General features: G+C 42.1%; 2 protein-coding genes and 1 pseudogene across 2 annotated transcripts; 1 reads left to right on the top strand and 2 right to left on the bottom strand.

Annotated features, from left to right (window-relative positions):
- Positions 1-18: 18 nt before the first annotated feature.
- On the top strand, positions 19-2,537 carry LOC123466850 (annotated as a pseudogene).
- Positions 2,538-8,758: 6,221 nt separating this feature from the next.
- LOC123466849 lies at positions 8,759-11,731 on the bottom strand. Its single transcript, XM_045166978.1, has 2 exons — positions 11,152-11,731; positions 8,759-10,911 (listed from the first exon to the last, which is right to left on the bottom strand). Exons 1-2 carry the CDS (start codon positions 11,729-11,731, stop codon positions 8,759-8,761), a joined length of 2,733 nt encoding a protein of 910 aa, XP_045022913.1.
- Positions 11,732-15,570: 3,839 nt separating this feature from the next.
- On the bottom strand, positions 15,571-19,298 carry LOC123466848. The gene is made up of 8 exons (XM_045166977.1): positions 19,015-19,298; positions 18,008-18,208; positions 17,807-17,941; positions 17,411-17,606; positions 16,655-16,732; positions 16,320-16,451; positions 16,050-16,260; positions 15,571-15,833 (listed from the first exon to the last, which is right to left on the bottom strand). The coding sequence occupies exons 1-8, from the start codon at positions 19,296-19,298 to the stop codon at positions 15,571-15,573; spliced, it is 1,500 nt and encodes a 499-aa protein (XP_045022912.1).
- Between the last annotated feature and the right edge of the window lie 133 nt (positions 19,299-19,431).

The following is a 19,431-nucleotide window of genomic DNA, read 5'->3' as shown; positions in this document are numbered from 1 at the left end:
CGCATCCTCAAAATACAAATGATAAAATTAAAAAAAAATAACACCAAACCTCCCACATCTTTGGAAGGTACTATTTTTTCTGTCACAATTCGTTTCACTTAATTTCAAAGCCTTGTTTTTAGATGATCTGCCTGTTTTGGGTGTGCCATTAGAGTTAGCCATCCAAACAAGTGGTTCTCATGACGGTATAGATTTGCTTGTTGTAGTTCGCTGTTGCAAATTACTACTACAAGACTATGGTAAATTTGCATTTTCCCTTAGCCTATTTAAGACTTACTTTCTCACCTGCCTGATTTAGGATTGCAACAAGAAGGAATTTTTCAAAGTTCTTGACTAAAGACTCGCGTAGTTGAACTCCGACGAGCATAGAACAACCGAGAAAACGTAGTTCTAAAATATACCCACCGGGGTATATTTCTAGGCAAAAGCAAGCCGCTTGCTACGATCGGTACATTTTGTTTAATGTTATAATTTTTCGTTGAATGCCATGACACCATTTTGCTGCCTTTTGTAGGGAACTGCCGGATAATATTTTAACTATAATGAGCTTTTATCCAAATTCGAGGACGTCTTATATCTATCGTAGATAGCCAACTTCAAGAGGAGACCTTCAGCAATCTTATTCGGCAATTACCTATATATAGGGGAGAGTGGGGCTAGTTGGCAGGAGAGCAAGTTTGCAATTCTTAATTTAGACAAATTGTGTGAAAGAGGTTTTATTGAAATAATTCATAGTCAAAGATGTTTATCGTGCGCACATTTGTGCAAAGTTTTATAAATTTATCCCAAATAGTTTAGGAAATAGAAAATAACAAAATTTTTTGCGTCAAATCCACAATAGTTGCGTGCTTGGTATTCATCAATTTGATCTTTTCTTGGTATGCATATAATTTTGAAAAAATATTAGTTTTATAGAAAATTGTGTCCTCTATCGAACTGTAACAATGGATTTGTTTTAATCAATTATAAAGGAGTAATAAAAATTTTTATTTGAATAAACCCCGCGTTGGGGCAAGTTGATACATTGCAACATGGGGCATGTCGGCATAGGCATTATACATGCATATGTATAGAGTACATGGCCTGTCAAAATGTCAGGGAATTGTAAGATTTTTTTGTAAGAATTGTAAGAAATTTTTGCTAGATATGACTTATGGTGAACAGTGGTATGCATTAGAGGCCAAAATTTGGCAAATTTTAAGTGTTTCACTTTATACGATGTTCACCTGTGAAATGTTTGCCTGAATTATGTATATTTTTTAATTTTTTGCATTTAAGGCTATTAATCTTTATGTAAGTTATCACAACTTATTTCTGAGTTTCCCACTCTAAAATAACTATAGGATTTTTGTTTATTGTAATGTTATTCTAGTTTGTTTACAACATCAACATTTCACTGAAATCCGTATTTGAAATACATGGGGCCAACTTACCCCACTACCACTGCCAACTTACCCCGTTAGTGGGGCATGTAGGCAAATTTTCTTTAGCTTTTTGAACGTTGATTTCGATATGAATTCTTCAACGTAGATCAAATAAAAAAATAGCACGAGAAAGCTGGATATCTGAGCTTTCTTTTACAATTTTTTGGGTGTTAAAATATGAAAAATTAAAGAAACCAGAGAAGAAATAAAAAAATTGTACCAACTAGCCCCACCCTCCCCTACAACAGACCACTGTTATCTTGGTTGATGGTGCTCATGGAACATGTGATAGAAAAGGTAGAAAAATTAAACTCGGTAAAATAATTAAAATAATGCCTCACCTTTTCCGTTTCATGTTATTGACGACGTAGTCTGGATGCTTTTCAGGAGCGATTTATAACAAAATGAACGTGCAAAATCTTAGTATTGTACTTTGCCCGACATTAAACTTGACTCATCGTGTCTTGGAATGTCTATATTCGTATATAGTCTAGTCGTTCACTTTTTGCTGGCACTCAAATAATAAGGCTATTTAAATATTATTAGTCAGTAGAACTCTACATAGACCTTATATTTCGATACCCTCCACTATTAAAGCAGTAGCCCTACTGATTTATTTAAAGATGTTGGCAGGATATCAGTAGACTATATATAAAGGAAGTAGGTGGATCATCCGATTGGGTTTTGAAAGCCAGTTGGATTTACTCGTTTATATTGTTTTACCATACTTCTCTAAAATATTAGGTACATTCCACCTCTATCAGGTGTTGGAGTTAGTTCACCTGATGATTTCGATGCTATGACAATTGAACTTAAGAAACAAGAGTCGTTGCTTGCCTAAATTCATTATGCGATGTGAGTGTCGGATCTGTGGCGAAACATCGAGAAGCACAATTATGTGTAGAACTGACATGTAGCGTGTCAAGTTTATTTTTTCATGGGAAGTAAGACCAATCCTGACACTTATTTTATATAAATAAACTGAGCTCTAAATGTTTTCTTCTTTAGGCACAGCGTATCTTTACGCAGCTAAAAAGACAACTGAAACTGCAAGCATCTACTTCTGAGCTCCTACGATTGCCACGATCCAGAACACAGTTTCGGAAACCGTAAAACCAGCAGCTTTATCAGATGTGGGGCCTAGTGGACATGATGTTGAGTAAAGGCTGGAATTGGTTCTGCCCGTGAAGGTTCTGAACCAGCTGAACAGCTATAGGCCTACCTGATCCTGGAGTCCCCAATCCTGAATTGTGAATCGAGAAACATATAGTGGAACAGGATCTAGAAATATCAAAAGGCCAGCCACATTTAATTGAAGTCGGGTTGATGATAAGCATTCAAGAGCCGTCACCTATTCAACAGAAAAAAACAGAGGTCAGTATTCAACAGAAAATACGTGCCATGTTACGGTTATTGAGATTACTGGTCATTCGGCAGAATCAGCATCATCTGAGAAAAACACGGGATGGAACGCTTCGGAATCTGAAACGCCGTTAACATTGGAAGAGGAAATGGAACTTCTTCTAATGATTGAAAACCATGAACGTGAGAAAATCATAGAAAAACTCTCAGAAGTAATCGAAAAGGAGCGCAAGTCGGTAGAGTGCTTGTATGCAAGAATAGTTAGCAGATACAACTACGTATAAGCATAAAGCAATTTTTCTTAACGTTTTTCCGAACTATCTTATTGTTATATAAAGTTCATGAACTGACATCTCTGAGGACGATGACGGACTATAGGTAGGCTTAGAAGAACCGGGACAGCTTTTTGGCTGAATAAGTGCTTCGCGAAAATCGGCAATTGGAGGTAAGAGCTGGGTTTATCAAAGGAATGAGAAATATTTTGTGATCTTATTGTTTAACCTCATTTTATAGGAACAAAATATGTTACTGCAGAATGAATTAAAGGAATCGGAGATGCCTTTTTAAAATTCAGAGCCAAGTTGCGATTACGAGAGGAAAAAATAAAATTACCGATCGTGGGAGCTAATAGAATAATTGCTTAAATTTTTGCTTGATCTGAACGTTCGCCATGCAAAATTCGAATTTATCGCTGGGGCCTGGGGGGGAGGGGTTCAATTGGGGTGAAATCTCTTGGGAGATAGCCTACCCATCGAAGGGGGTACGGCTTTGTTTCCAACTGTGATCCACCGCATGGTAACCGATTTAACGAGTTTAGTTTTAACTAAATCTTAGTGCAGTGTAGAAGTGTAATTGCAAGTGCAACAACGAGGATGGCGGATTTGCAAAACGGTGTTGAAGTGGTATGCCATCTGGCTCCTGGTAGCCGTTTTAATTCAAATGTTTTAGTGTGTGAAAATCTACATACATACCACAAAAATAACCTTGATGCTGGGTATGAAATTATAATTGAATAATTGAATTTTCATTTACTAAAATGATATTGCTTTTTTAAAGTGGTTTTCGCTGTAGCGAATCAAAGAACGGTTGCCCGGCAAGGCTTTTAGAAGATGGGGCATATTTTATGACCACTGGCCATGATGGGCACGATAACAAAGAAGATCATTTGAAGTATTGTGCCATGAAACAACGAATGTTGGAGAGGGCACGTGACACACGACAAAGAAGTCGGATGATTTTTGAAGAAATAGGGATAAAACACCCTAAATAGCAGCGTAATGTTCTTAATCTATTGGTGGTTTTTTTTATCCATGTCGCGTGGTTTGACAAAAAACGTCACTCACGCAGAATTTGACGACACGTCACGGGTAAACGCAGCCGATGCCAGACGACAGAGATAGGTTTAAGTCTTCTTATACCCCCATCTAGCGGTACAATGCGTGAAACCTTTTGCACCTAGATTTGAATCCATCTAGCGGTCAAATCAAGAACATCTTCAAGTTCTGTGGATGGGATCGAAACGTTCTAGTGTCGGCAAGTATAGTTGTATTGTCAGCATGTAAAGTTCTAGTGTCGACATATAAAGTTCTAGTGTCGACATGTAACGTTCTAGTGCCAGCATGTAAAGTTCTAGTGTCGGTATCGAAAAGTTCTAGTGTCGCCACGTAAAGTTCTAGTGTCGCCACGTAAAGTTCTAGTGTCGGCATGTAAAGTTCTATTGTCGGGATCAAAAAGTTCTAGTGTCGGGATCAAAAAGTTGTAGTGTCGGGATTGAAAAGTTCTAGTGTCGGGATTCAAAAGTTCTAGTGTCGGGATCAAAACGTTCTAGTGTCGGGATGGAAAAGTGGAAGTGTCATTATCGAAAAGTTCTAGTGTCGCCACGCAAAGTTTTAGTGTCGGCATGTAAAGTTCTTGTGTCGGGATCGAAAAGTTCTAGTGTCGGCATCGAAAAGTTCTATTTTTAGAACGGTCCAGTGTCGGAGCAAAAAGGTCCAGTGTCGCCATGTAAAGTTCTACAGTCGGAGAAAAAAGGTCTAGTGTCGGAACTTTTCTTCCCACTTCGAGTCTTTCCCTATTGGTTGGCTAAAATTTAGTGCCTCCCCTTCACCGCCGTTCTAGTGTCGGCGCCAGAAGTTCTACTGTCGGGACCAAACGTTCTAGTGTCGAGTACGAAAAGTTCTAGTTGTAAAACGGTCTAGTGTCTACATGCCGATCCCATCCACAGAACTTGAAGATGTTCTTGATTTGACCGCTAGATGGATTCAAATCTAGGTGCAAAAGGTTTCACGCATTGTACCGCTAGATGGGGGTATAAGAAGACTTAAACCTATCTCTGTCGTCTGGCATCGGCTGCGTTTACCCGTGACGTGTCGTCAAATTCTGCGTGAGTGACGTTTTTTGTCAAACCACGCGACATGGATAAAAAAAACCACCAATAGATTAAGAACATTACGCTGCTATTTAGGGTGTTTTAACAGATGCCTTTTCTGGCCGTTTTACACCAAACAGACATTTTTGAAAATGTTTCAATTTGACGGAATTTGTCAAATTAAGGGGCAAACAATACGAAAATACCGTTAAATAGATCAGCTCTTACTTGTTAATTTAGCATCAGAGCAGACATAATTATCTACCGTTTGGTTTCTCATTTCTCCTGTCAGATATCATTTATCTGGAACGGCAACCCCGCATTCTACCTGCCAAATTCGAAAAATTATTTTTTACAACTGTGTTTAATTTCTGTAATTAGATTATCTCGAAACAAAACTTTTATTCACGTTATTATTTTATATTATAATTTATTATATATATATATATATATTATTTTATGTTAAGAAATAATTAAAAATCAAATGCCAAAACGGTGGGCCGAATGGGCCAGGGCTGCCACGAACAGGGTAATTACCCTTTTTGGGGTTTTTCGATGGTCGTTTTTCAAGACAGGGTAAACAGGGACCCTGTAGGGTAAAATGACTTTTTGGCCGAATTTTACCCTTTTCTTAGGGTAAAACACTTTTTGGAAATTCATACTGCCAAAGGCCGAAAACTTCCTTGACGAACAATTATTTGCTATTTATCTTTCATATTTTGGTGATCGGTCGGTAGGGGACTCTACTTGACCATATAAATGGCTAATGCCTAATGGCCTAATCCTATAATGATGGTGTGTGGTCTGCTATATGGCCTTTTGAATTTCGGCTGCTTGTCACGTTAATGACGTACCTATACGCTATTTTGCATTACCTGATGATAAACTTGAACGAAAGATGATTAAAAGCACGATGAATTAAAAGATATTGAATTTGAAAGAAAGCTTTAAAATGGCAGAAATATCAGAAAATCCCATAGGACAGGCATTGCTTGATTGTCTTGAAAGCGGTCTTGATGATCTTTTTGAAAAAACAACTTTAGATGGCCGTGCATCTGAAATTGTTGAGTTAGTCGCTGTTGGATATAATGAAAATGGCTCAGTTTTATTTGATATTGATACCAATGAAGAGCTGAAAGAGGACTCTAGCAAAATTAGATTGTTATTATGGGCTCCCTTATCAGCCCGCCAGTTTCCTCTACAACATCCATTTGTCTGCTACAGAAAGTAAACACGTCTACAAAAAAATTAATCATAAATCAAGAACAGGAGGTCAAATAAAAATTACAAGATTACCTGATAACGAAGGAATTTCGTAATCCAATTATGAATGGAACGGAAGGTAATTTCAAGGGAAAAAATTAAAACTAAAACTACAACGGGCGAAACTCTGTAAGCCGCCATGCAAGAACTGTTACTAGTTCGTGTCCAATTTTTGTTTTAACAATTTCATCGAACTGGCAACTTCGGACGTTAGCCAACTCTATATGGGAAAATGGTTTATTATTAAATTATATAAAAAATATGGGGGGTACATTACAGTATGGAATACATAAAAACAAAATAATAAATTAATTTAATGATTAGTTTGGGAGATATAGGGGGAAAACGAAAACCGTCCCGGTTTACTCCAGTCTCCCCCTAAGACAACAGGCTGACATCCGGGAATTTGTAGGACACGGCGAATCTCAAAACAGCCCTTTTGACTGTCAACCCTTAAAAATTTTCTTGAAACAATTCCAACAAATAGATTACCGTAACAGTGATAATAGTTAATGCAAAGTGTTTAAAATGTGAACAACAAATTTATTGTCCATTTGCAACCTAGTTTTTTTCAATTAAGAAAATGTTTGCGTTAACTTTCAGTGTATCCAAAACTGCAATTTTTTCCTCGTTAATGGTTGTTTACCAATGTGACGGATTGATGGAAATAAAAAGTAAAAAAGAATTTAATGCATATTTAATTATCCGCGTTTAAACAACAAAAAAGGGATGTTACAATGTTCACATTTTGATAATTGTAACAGATAAAAAGTGGTACATAAAACAGCCTTAATTAGGTGGTTATAAACCCCCTATAAGTTGTAGTAGAAAAAAAAAATAATTTTTCGGTACTTATAACCCCCCCTCCAGTTTAACAAGTTTTGGGGGGTTATGAGCACCCAAAATTGAACAAATTTTTTAATAGTGTACAGAATTTCACTACTGTTCATGGACGGGGATTTGAACCCAAGATATAAAGCATTCCTGTCTCATGTTCTACTATCATGCTGTGAGAAATGCTATGTATTATCTAAGTTTTTAACAAGTTAGGTCTTAATCAGATTTGTTTTTAAGTATAAACCAAAGCAGAGGTAAAATTTCGGAAGTAAGGGGCGTTTGGCTTTATTACTACAGGAATAATCTGTCCTTACCTTCAACTATACCCCTGCAAAGGAAGCAACGCGAATTAGCAGGTGCATCTTGCCCATTGCCATGCCACGGTACTACCCTGTCAGCACAAACATTGCAAAATAAATGGCCACAAGGCCTGAAAAAAAAAGATTTAGGATTGTTGAAACAAATTTCACAAATCATGTCGACGAAATGATGTTGCTGCTGATCCTCTTCGACGATCGGTGGCGGTATCTGCACTTGGTCCTCAGCAACGTCAATATCTATTCCAGCATCAACTATAGCTTCTCGTACGAGATCGTCAAAATCTTGTATTCCCGGTACTGCAACTGGAACCAAAACAGGACCATGTGGCTCTTCGCCCTAAAAGTACGGTTTAAAAAATTCTTGTTTTATCGAAATGGAATTTCATTATTTCTGTAAAACAGTTGCTGGTTAGCTTACGAGCAAGTGGACTGCAGCACCAATAGCTCCACCACCCATTCCGCGTCCTCGACGTCGGACCTCTCTTTCGTTCCCTAGTTGTGCACCGTCCTCTACCTAATGAAGAGGGATAAATGATTATAGTATACCCAACCAACAAATCAAAAAAATTAAAAAACTTACTAGTGGAACATTTCCCATACGACCACCACGTCCAGCATCAGCAAGCCGACGGACACCAGCAGCTCGATGGACACCACCAGCCCGACGGACAACAGCAGCTCGGCGGACACCATCCCCTCGTCGAACACCATCCCCTCGTCGAACACCATCACCTCGTCAAACACCACGATGTCGACGGACACGAGCAGCTCTTCGATTGACGTCAGGTCCAACATCAGCGCCTTGTTGGTCTTCTTCCTGATAAATAAACAGTATTATTATTACATCGAAAATAAATTATTATCTGTTAGTACTAACCAAAGACTGATCGGAAACAGAGTTTTCATGGTCTGATTCAAAGGGATCTGTTATCGATACGCACTGACTTTACACTGTAGGTAATTTTCGTAACTCTGTATTGTTTTACGGGCACGTTTAATCGAACTGACATTTAAGTGTTACAAAACGGTTATATTGAAAACGATTGACGCGACTGTAACTGGCGAATTCTCGTGTGTAATTAACGCCGCCAAACGTGTTCTTACCTTGTCGTTACGTCGTCTGCGTTCCCCTGCCTCCGTTCTCGCCTATGGCACAATACCGATCGCGACAAAGACTCTTCTTGCTATTTCGGAGTTGTAGGATTCGGAACATAGCCGGCTCTGCGTTCGTAAGCGGACGCACCATCCGTATCCCAAGACTCTAACAAGCAGAGTTTCACAGCCGGGCGGTGAAGTTCGGAGGTTTTGGTAGCCGAACGAAGGTGAACGATTGCGGAACGGACTACGCCATCAGGGCCGGAAAACACCTTGACGACACGAGCGATTGGCCATTCTCCACGGGGTGTATCTGGCTCGATAACGATCACGATGTCGCCAACGTTGAGATTCTTTTGTCCATATAGCCATTTTCGTCGTTCCGTAAGGCTGGGAAGATACTCTCTCATCCAACGTCTCCAGAAACAATCAGTTAGGTACTGAGCAATGCGGTACTTCCTTTTGGTCGTCATATCGTTTTCGTCGAACAGATCAAAAGGTATGTACGGATTTTCGTGTCCAAGGAGAAGATGATTTGGCGTAATGGGTTCAGGATCCGCCGGGTTTACACTTACATACGTTAATGGGCGGCCGTTGAGAAGTTTCTCCACTTGAATTAGCGTGGTGACCAAAGTATCGTCAGTCAGAGTTTGCTCGTTGAGTACGAATCTTAAGGCACGTTTTGACGATTGAACTAGACGTTCCCAGGTTCCACCAAAATGTGGCGCGGAAGGTGGGTTGAAACTCCAAGTCACCGTTCTTCGTTTTCGCCCATCTTGAATGGCTAACTGTTCCATCCGACGGAGACACTCGGAAAATTCATGCACAGCTCCAACAAAATTCGTGCCATTATCGCTGTGATAATGTTTCGGAGTTGTACGGCGATCTTCAAAGCGACTGATGCAGTTGATGAAGGAGGAAGTGTCAAGAGAGTATGACATTTCCAGGTGCACGGCTCTTGATGACATGCAAGTAAATAAACAGGCCCAGCGTTTTACCTTCCGTCTGAATATCGTTACGTTGTACGGGCCAAAGAAATCTACTCCGGTGTGTGAAAAGGCGGGGGAGAAAGGCGGGGAGAAAGGCTTCAGACGGTAACCGGGAAGAGCGGCCATCATTGGACAAAGTGCCTTTGCGTAGTGTTGCTTGCATTTGAAACACTTGTTTATAATTCTTCTCACCGTTTTTCGTCCGCGTTGAACCCAGTAGAGTTTACGTAATTCGTGAAAGGTTCTCTCTGTAGTGGAGTGTACGAACTCGAGGTGAAGACTATAAATCAGCAATTCCGTGATTTTTTCGTCGGCTGGGAGTATGATCGGATGGCGGGCTTCCGGCGGGGCTGGAGCATTTTCAATACGTCCTCCGACCCGTAAAACTCCTTGATGGTCGACGAATGGCATTAACGTGATTAGGCTTGAACCGGGATCGAGCTGCTTTCCCTCCTTTATATTACTGTAATCTTCAGGAAAGGCAGACATCTGGGCGCGCCTAAATAATTCCGCTTCCGCATTCTTGACCTCGGTTTCCGATAGTTTGCCGAAATCACGATGGGTTTTTTCTTTCCGAGCGTTATTAATGAAACGTTTGACGTAGCCGACGACGCCGACTAAAAACGGATAGCGGGAGGTGTACGTGGTAAGCCGGTCAATGGAATCGATTACGTGTAGTGTCGCACCAACCCATCTCGTACAGCGAACTTCGGGATCCTTTATTTCGTCAATTCCCTGTTTTACATCGGGGAAGGCCGGCCAGTTTTGCGGTGATTGATAGAGGAAAGATGGTCCGGTAAAGAAACGATGTTCGTTGGAAAATTCTGTGGATGTGACGCCACGGCTGACGTCGTCTGCTGGGTTTTGAGTTGTAGGGACATAACGCCATTGACTACTTTCGGACGACTCCAATATTTCGCCTATTCGGTTTCCAACGTAAACATGAAATCGATAGTGTGGAGAGTTAATCCATCTCAAAACCGTTGTGGAGTCCGACCAGAATGTGGCTTGGTCGATTTTTAGTCGGAGTTCTGACTTGATCAATGATGCTAGACGGGCGGCGAGTAATGCTGCACACAGCTCAAGTCTGGGAATCGAAACGTATTTGATGGGTGCCACTCTTGCCTTGGCCATGACAAATGACACCTTAACGCCGTCGGGATTGTCAAATCGGAGATAGGCGATGGCACCAAATGCTGATTCGGATGCGTCAGCAAACAGATGAAGTCCCACACCTCGCGCTTTTGGTAGCTCTGGGTTAAAACATCGTGAGATGGAGAGCGGTTTTAGCTTCGAGAGGGAGACGGCCCAATGTTGCCACTCATCGACGGTCGTATGGTCTAGTTGATCGTCTCAGCCAACCGATTTTCTGCATACAGCTTGCAGGATAAGTTTTGCGTGTAGCAACACCGGTGAAAGAAATCCAAATGGGTCGTAGACGCTTGACGTTTCTCGAAGTATTTCTCGTTTCGTCGCTCCATCAAGTTTTATGCTTGCGCTCACCACAAACGAATCGCTGCCGTAGTCGAGTGAGAGCCCCAGCGTCCGCTCTATGGGCATTCCGTGTAGGGCTAAATCGATGGATGAGACTGGATTGCCAGGCAACGACAATAGAACTTTTGAACATGATGAACCCCATTGGGCGAGTTCGAATCCTCCTCGAAGTAGAACGTCTGCCACCCTTTTTGCGTGCTGAACAGCTTCTTTGGCAGTTGGAATTGATGTCAACCAATTATCCACGTAAAAATGATCGATTATTTGGTTGGTAACGTCGGCCGCATCAATCCCGCCGTCTTCGGCTGCTTGACGTAGAACGTGAGCACAAATTGTCGGAGAGCAAACTGCGCCGAAGGGTTGCACGTTCATTTGGTAAACGGAGGGTGGTTCCTGTATACCCGGGTCGCGATAGAAAAAGCGAAGTGCCGGCCCGTCTTTTGGCCGCACCCTTACTTGGTGGAACATTTTAACAATATCCGCGCTCAACGCTATCGGATGTTGTCGGAAACGTATCAGCACACCAATGAGGTTGGTTAGCAGGTCGGGTCCTTTCAGCAGGGCAGAGTTCAGCGACATTCCCTTGTAGTACGCGGAGGCATCAAAGACCGGGCGGCATTTTTCAGGTTTCTTCGGATTTATCACCGGATGGTGAGGCAGAAACCAGGTTCGGCCAGCTGGACGATAGTTAACCTCCTCAGCTGAGAGTTTTCGGGCGTGACCAAGGCTGATATACTCGTTGATTGCTGCGGAGTACCTTTTACCAAGGTTTTCGTCGGCGATGAGTCTTCGTTCTAGCTTGAGGAAGCGCGCTAGTGTAGACTGGCTGTTGTCGGGCAGGTTCGGCTCTTCGTTTTTCCAGTCCCGACTCGTATCGATCGCCTAAGAATTTCGTCGTTTCGTTAAGGATCTTGTTCGCGCGTAATTCTTCTTCGCTAATCGGCACCTTGACTCCTGCTCGGGCTTCGTAAGTCTCGGTGAGTAGAAAGCGATCAATTGCATTCACAAGATCTTGGTCGGGTGGGGGCGCTAATGAGAGCGAGTTACACTGCAGTTGTGCAACGGCGGCTGGAGAGATCGGTCCAGCTATACACCATCCAAAGGCTGTTCGTAGTCCTCGTGGGGCCCGCTCGTTCAACGGATCTCTTTTGATTTCCAGGACCTCTTGCGGCGCCATATCACACGAGCCGATCAACACGTTAACGTCCACGGAATTTTGGGTGGGAACTTTCAATCCGGCTAGATGAGGCCAATCCTTAACCAACTTCTTTAGGTCAACGTTTTCGTTTCTGATTCTTAAGACGGGAACGGAGTAACAGTTCGGGATTTCGAAGGAACTGCTTTTGTCCAAAGAAGAGATTCTGAAAGACACCTTTGTTGTATTCGCGGTTGGGTCGCGGCCGTGATACGTTCCGATTCTTGAAATTCCCTTCTCGCCTTGAAGTCCCAATTCGTTTGCAAGCGCGTTGGTTATCATTGAGATTTGGCTTCCAGGATCCAGCAATCCATAACCGATCCAGGTTCGGCCATTAGCTTCAATTAACATAGGGACGATAGGCAGCAAGGTCGTTTCACTTTCGTAGCCGTAGGAGACCAAGCCATTAAACGGGCTCTTTTGAGACGAGGATGACATCGGGCTCGATCGTGGCGTTTTCGGGTACATCCGCGGTGCTCCGTGGAGAAGAGGGTGGTGAAGACGTTTACACTCGTCCGTTCCACATTCCTTTTCCTTCGTACACTCGGAACTTAGATGGCGGTCGTCGAGACACCGGTAACAGCATCTTTTTTCTTTGACGATTTCTGATCGTTCCGTGGGATTTAAGGCTTTAAACTTCTCACAGAGGTGAAGGCGATGAGCACCGTTACAATGTGGGCAGGACGCAATTTTTACGGTCGTAGAAAAGACCATGGGGGTCGTGGTCGATTTCTTCTGTTTTTCGTTCGACGACCTGTGGACGTTTTCTCGAGTTTTCGGATGACTGCCTTGCTGGGGTGTGGGGTTGACGCCAATACGGACGAAGTATTCCGCCATCGTAACGTCATCGAGCCACGTGTCCAGGTCGAGTATCGTAGGCAATTTATCTTGAATTCGATAGCTCACTTCGGCCCATTTACTGCGTAAGGTGGGCGGCAATTTTCCAACCAATTGAGCCAAGGTTGTACTGCTGTGTAGTTCCAGTCCATATCCACCCAGTTGCAAAGTTGCGACGACTGAACGGAGTGTGGACGAAAACTGCTTTAACGATTCGTAGTCGTTATCTTTAAACGAAGGTAGCTTTAAGAGAGATGAAGAGCAAGCGGTTGAAACGATTCTTGGATTTCCGAACTTCCGATGCAGCTCTTTCAATGCAAAGGAGTATAATCCAGGGTTGAGTAGAACTTCGCCAAGATTGTTCTGAATTTCGGTCGTCAAACTTGCACGTAGATGATGTTGACGTTCAGCATCGCTGAAACATGTGTCGTGAATTTGAACCTTGAATGACTGTATAAACATAGGCCAGTTTATCGGGTTGCCGTCAAACTTCGGTGGTTCAGCTTTCGGCGGTCTCGATGATGAACGAAATGTCGGAGGTGCGTCATGACGATTCACGGCGAATATCCAGGCATCAGGAGAATACACCGTTGCTTGTGGAGCGTGAACTGGTCTTTGTGGCGGAAACGTTTGTTGCGTAACTCGGTTGTGGACGGGTAGCGACGACATCGTGGTTGTTGGAATCAGTGACGGACGAGCGCTTGAGGTGAATTGCTGAGCTATACTTGGATTTGGCTGGTTGAATACGTTTGGTGGTACGTAGCTGAAGGCGTTGGTATTTAGCTTTGGAATCGACGAGGACGGCTGGTCGGACGTAGACGGCTGTTCTGACGCAGCCGGCTCGTATTGAGAGCATGGTTGCGTTGACGTTGCTGTCCCACACGGTATACGGAAATTTGGGATAAGCGTAGCAGGTTGATGAGATGGGACGAAAGAAGGTTTCCAGACATCTGTTTTGTCAAACCCGGACGTTTCCATTTCATCGTTCTCTTCGGCCACTGCTAATTCGTCTGCGAGCTGTTTGCGTAACAAGGAGCCAGTGTAGCGTTGTTTCTCCAGCTCCATTTGCAATTGTCGTTCCTTACGTGCTGCTTCAACCCGTCTTTCTTCTGCCTTTCTGGCGGTTTCAAACTGCTGCATACGTTCTTCCTCTGCCTTCCTGTTAATTTCGAACTGCTGCATACGTTCATCCTCTTCGGCTTGCTGTAAGGCTTCAGCTCTTTCCTGTTGAATCTTTAGTTGCATTTCCTTTTCTAGCCGCTCTGCCTCTTGAAGTTTACGGCGTGTCGATGAGGCTGATGAACGGTTAGAAGTGCTACTGCGGCTGGAACCTGCAACTGATCTTGCGCGGGCTTGACAGGAATCTAAGTAGTTGGCCACGTCAGCTAACGCCTTCGAATGTTTGATGGAAATATCAATTCCCCAGCTGGTTTCTCTGTCCAGCTCTTCACCGTCGAACTTACAGACTTCCACGTAGCGATGGTGAATTCTTTCAACTATGTCGTATGCACGGACCAAGCCAACTCGATATACGTTGACTGTATCAACATCTTCTAGCATCCGGACGGCAAGGAGAGCTTGATTGAGTGATTTCGTGTGAATTCTCTTTGCCTGAGTACGGTAATGCTTTAGTTCAGCAGGATCGTTGGTCGTTTGCCATTCTTCCAATTCCTCCTCCGGTTCTTCTTCTTGAATAGCTTCAAGGGGAAAGGCGTCGTTGGCCATGCTTGAATGACAACGGATGACGTAAGGGAGCAATTTGCGGAATGGATACGTGATCTGCCACGCGGGACTGATTTGCGAATAAACACGTTACACGTTATTTAAGACACGAGCTTGTCAACGAGACGGGTACAAGCTTAGGTTTTCGACAATCAAGTTATTAGGACAGTACTTCGAGCGTAGACGACTCAGGGTGCTATAGGGCGAGCACGTGTGAACGTAAATCGTCTAATTAAGTTCTGTTCTAAAAGTAACGCTTGATTGTAGATCCTCTCACTGAGAGACAATGTCGGCATGAATATTCGTGCTGTGGCGAAAACGATGTGGACGATACAGAGTGATAAGACGACTACAATTTACGTATCAGTTCGTTGGGATTCACGATTCCCGGTCGATGCACCAAAATGTTATCGATACGCACTGACTTTACACTGTAGGTAATTTTCGTAACTCTGTATTGTTTTACGGGCACGTTTAATCGAACTGACATTTAAGTGTTACAAAACTGTTATATTGAAAACGATTGACGCGACTGTAACTGGCGAATTCTCGTGTGTAATTAACGCCGCCAAACGTGTTCTTCCCTTGTCGTTACGTCGTCTGCGTTCCCCTGCCTCCGTTCTCGCCTATGGCACAATACCGATCGCGACAAAGCCTCTTCTTGCTATTTCGGAGTTGTAGGATTCGGAACAGGATCAGCTAAAAGGCCGCCTAATGGTGCAGGATTATGCAGAGGTTCGAAAAATCTCGAACACATTTCAAGAAACTGGTAAACCGTTATTTCACGGTTGTCCAAAGATTGGCAAAAAGTCCTAATACGCACATCCTTTTCTGTTTGTTTCTTGGCATGTTCTCGTCGAATAAGCCGTCCTGATCGGGCGAGGTTGTAGTCCTTTACGGCACTTGCTTCTACTTTTTGCAAGTACTCTTGGGAAGAAATAAAACAGTTTTACCACAGTAGGAAAAAAGATGTTATGCAAAAAAGTAGGGGGTATAGATTAAATTAAAAATATATATATTAATAAAAATTAGAATAAAATATTAAGAAATCCGGCAAAAAACAAAAAAAAGTATTATCGAGCAATTACGAAGCCCCTAATAAATTACTTTATAATAAAAAATTACCGATAAAGGTCCAGAAACTCTGATGATATTTTCCACATTGCCTGTTGAACCATCGGTGGAAAGATTCTACCTCATTCATTGTACGCCTGGGCTGCCCATTGACGCTAAAACGATCTGGAGTGACTATAAGGAACCAATAACTTCCCATGTATTCATAAATGATTTGCATTTTAGCCCTGACATCAGGAGTTTCATCTTGCAGTAAGACAACTGATGATTGGCAGATATCCTAGTAAAATTTTCATATTATTAAAATAATCAAAAGCTATGAGAAAAAAATTGCAGAACCATAAACCCTTGGTGAGCTTGTGCGGCAGGCAACAAAGCGAGTGCAATAAGCATTTTAACAATTTTCTTGACATTTGGTCGGTGCATATAAGACTGTCGTAATCCTTCTGTACAAACTTTTCGGAAAATTGCCTGAAACAAATATTTATTACGAAAATATAAAACTATCAATTTTTCGAAATACAACAATGATAACTTACCTGTCCAAAATGAAACCAGCACCCGCGAGAATGGCCACCTGGAAATGCATGCTCCATTGCATTAAGAATAGCAAATTCGTAGTCGGATACCATTCGGATAATTCCGACACCTTCCCCGGGCACAGTTCTTAAGACATGTAGAATACGATCAAGAACCAACTGGTATAGTGATTGTGTCTTTTCAGACATGACAGCATAAGCCAGTGGAAACATCTAAAAAAAAGTAAATAATCTTGGTATTTCAATAATTTCAAACATATACAGTACCCACGCCAGGTATTGGATCACCTCGGTCCAAAAAAGGCGTTTTAACCCGCGCGAGATAGGCCTAACGGTGTCTCGCGCGTGAATTTTTTTTACATACTAAGATTGCTCGTACGAGGTTAATTTTTTTTTATCAGAAAGATAAAGAACTAGTCTTTATCTTTCTGATTTTTAATTTGTAAAAAATATAGTTGTTGTATGGGAAAAAGGATCATTTTGAAATATTGGATCACCCCCGACATGTGCTGCATTCGTTGTCCCTACCCGCGGCTATGCCGTCGGGAAACTTGATTGTAATTTGGGTCCCTTTTTCACCATTTGACCCTCTCCCATATCCGACGGCATAGCCGCGGGTAGGGACAACGAATGCAACACATGTCGGGGGTGATCCAATATTTCAAAATGATCCTTTTTCCCATATAACAACTATACTTTTTACAAATTAAAAATCAGAAAGATAAAGACTAATTCTTTATCTTTCCGATTAAAAAAAATTAACCTCGTACGAGCAATCTTAGTATTTTAAAAAAATTCACGCGCGAGACACCGTTAGGCCTATCTCGCGCGGGTTAAAACGCCGTTTTTGGACCGAGGTGATCCAATACCTGGCGTGGGTACTGTACATACATATCTATATGCCGCAACGTGCAACGTGAATAACTGCGAAAACAGCAACGGCAAAGTGGCAAACGTTCCGTCGCATGCTATTTCTTCTGACGTTCGAAGCAGTGGTAGCATGGCCAGACTGATAAACACGAGAGCAGTGCCGGTTGGAGTTGAAACTCGTCCATGATAGAAAATTGAAGTTCCATCTGCTGTTTTACTAAAATACAAGCAAGTTTAATAATAGACCATACATTACATTTTAGCTGATGGAAGCAACGAAAGTTTAGATTAAAAACAATACAATTCATGAATATATGGTTATTGAAACTCCCCAATGAGTAAGACGCGGCAAGCGTTAGCTGAGCTAAATTTAAGTTTGGCTTAATATCGTGTAAAAAATTATAGAGAACTACGTACTTGTATAGCTCGCTAGCTATTAAGGAAGCCTCTGCTTCGTCTATCGTTTGTGGCACTGGAGGTTGCGCTGATCGTCTTGCACGCTGCATTGCACGTTCGAGGTTGGCGTCATACGCTATCGGCACTCCAGGATTCCTAGAGGATGAATAAGGAATCATAAGTTTGAAATTAAATTGCTGTACATTATACGGTATGCCTCACATGTCGCGACTTTCTTCAAAAATCATCCGACTTCTTTGTCGTGTGTCACGTGCCCTCTCCAACATTCGTTGTTTCATGGCACAATACTTCAAATGATCTTCTTTGTTATCGTGCCCATCATGGCCAGTGGTCATAAAATATGCCCCATCTTCTAAAAGCCTTGCCGGGCAACCGTTCTTTGATTCGCTACAGCGAAAACCACTTTAAAAAAGCAATATCATTTTAGTAAATGAAAATTCAATTATTCAATTATAATTTCATACCCAGCATCAAGGTTATTTTTGTGGTATGTATGTAGATTTTCACACACTAAAACATTTGAATTAAAACGGCTACCAGGAGCCAGATGGCATACCACTTCAACACCGTTTTGCAAATCCGCCATCCTCGTTGTTGCACTTGCAATTACACTTCTACACTGCACTAAGATTTAGTTAAAACTAAACTCGTTAAATCGGTTACCATGCGGTGGATCACAGTTGGAAACAAAGCCGTACCCCCTTCGATGGGTAGGCTATCTCCCAAGAGATTTCACCCCAATTGAACCCCTCCCCCAGGCCCCAGCGATAAATTCGAATTTTGCATGGCGAACGTTCAGATCAAGCAAAAATTTAAGCAATTATTCTATTAGCTCCCACGATCGGTAATTTTATTTTTTCCTCTCGTAATCGCAACTTGGCTCTGAATTTTAAAAAGGCATCTCCGATTCCTTTAATTCATTCTGCAGTAACATATTTTGTTCCTATAAAATGAGGTTAAACAATAAGATCACAAAATATTTCTCATTCCTTTGATAAACCCAGCTCTTACCTCCAATTGCCGATTTTCGCGAAGCACTTATTCAGCCAAAAGCTGTCCCGGTTCTTCTAAGCCTACCTATAGTCCGTCATCGTCCTCAGAGATGTCAGTTCATGAACTTTATATAACAATAAGATAGTTCGGAAAAACGTTAAGAAAAATTGCTTTATGCTTATACGTAGTTGTATCTGCTAACTATTCTTGCATACAAGCACTCTACCGACTTGCGCTCCTTTTCGATTACTTCTGAGAGTTTTTCTATGATTTTCTCACGTTCATGGTTTTCAATCATTAGAAGAAGTTCCATTTCCTCTTCCAATGTTAACGGCGTTTCAGATTCCGAAGCGTTCCATCCCGTGTTTTTCTCAGATGATGCTGATTCTGCCGAATGACCAGTAATCTCAATAACCGTAACATGGCACGTATTTTCTGTTGAATACTGACCTCTGTTTTTTTTCTGTTGAATAGGTGACGGCTCTTGAATGCTTATCATCAACCCGACTTCAATTAAATGTGGCTGGCCTTTTGATATTTCTAGATCCTGTTCCACTATATGTTTCTCGATTCACAATTCAGGATTGGGGACTCCAGGATCAGGTAGGCCTATAGCTGTTCAGCTGGTTCAG

The sequence above is a fragment of the Daphnia magna genome, unplaced genomic scaffold (assembly GCF_020631705.1).
Source record: "Daphnia magna isolate NIES unplaced genomic scaffold, ASM2063170v1.1 Dm_contigs120, whole genome shotgun sequence".
Lineage (NCBI taxonomy): Eukaryota > Metazoa > Arthropoda > Branchiopoda > Diplostraca > Daphniidae > Daphnia > Daphnia magna.
The sequence above is the reverse complement of the archived record's forward strand: the minus strand, read 5'-3'. Positions and strand labels throughout refer to the sequence as shown.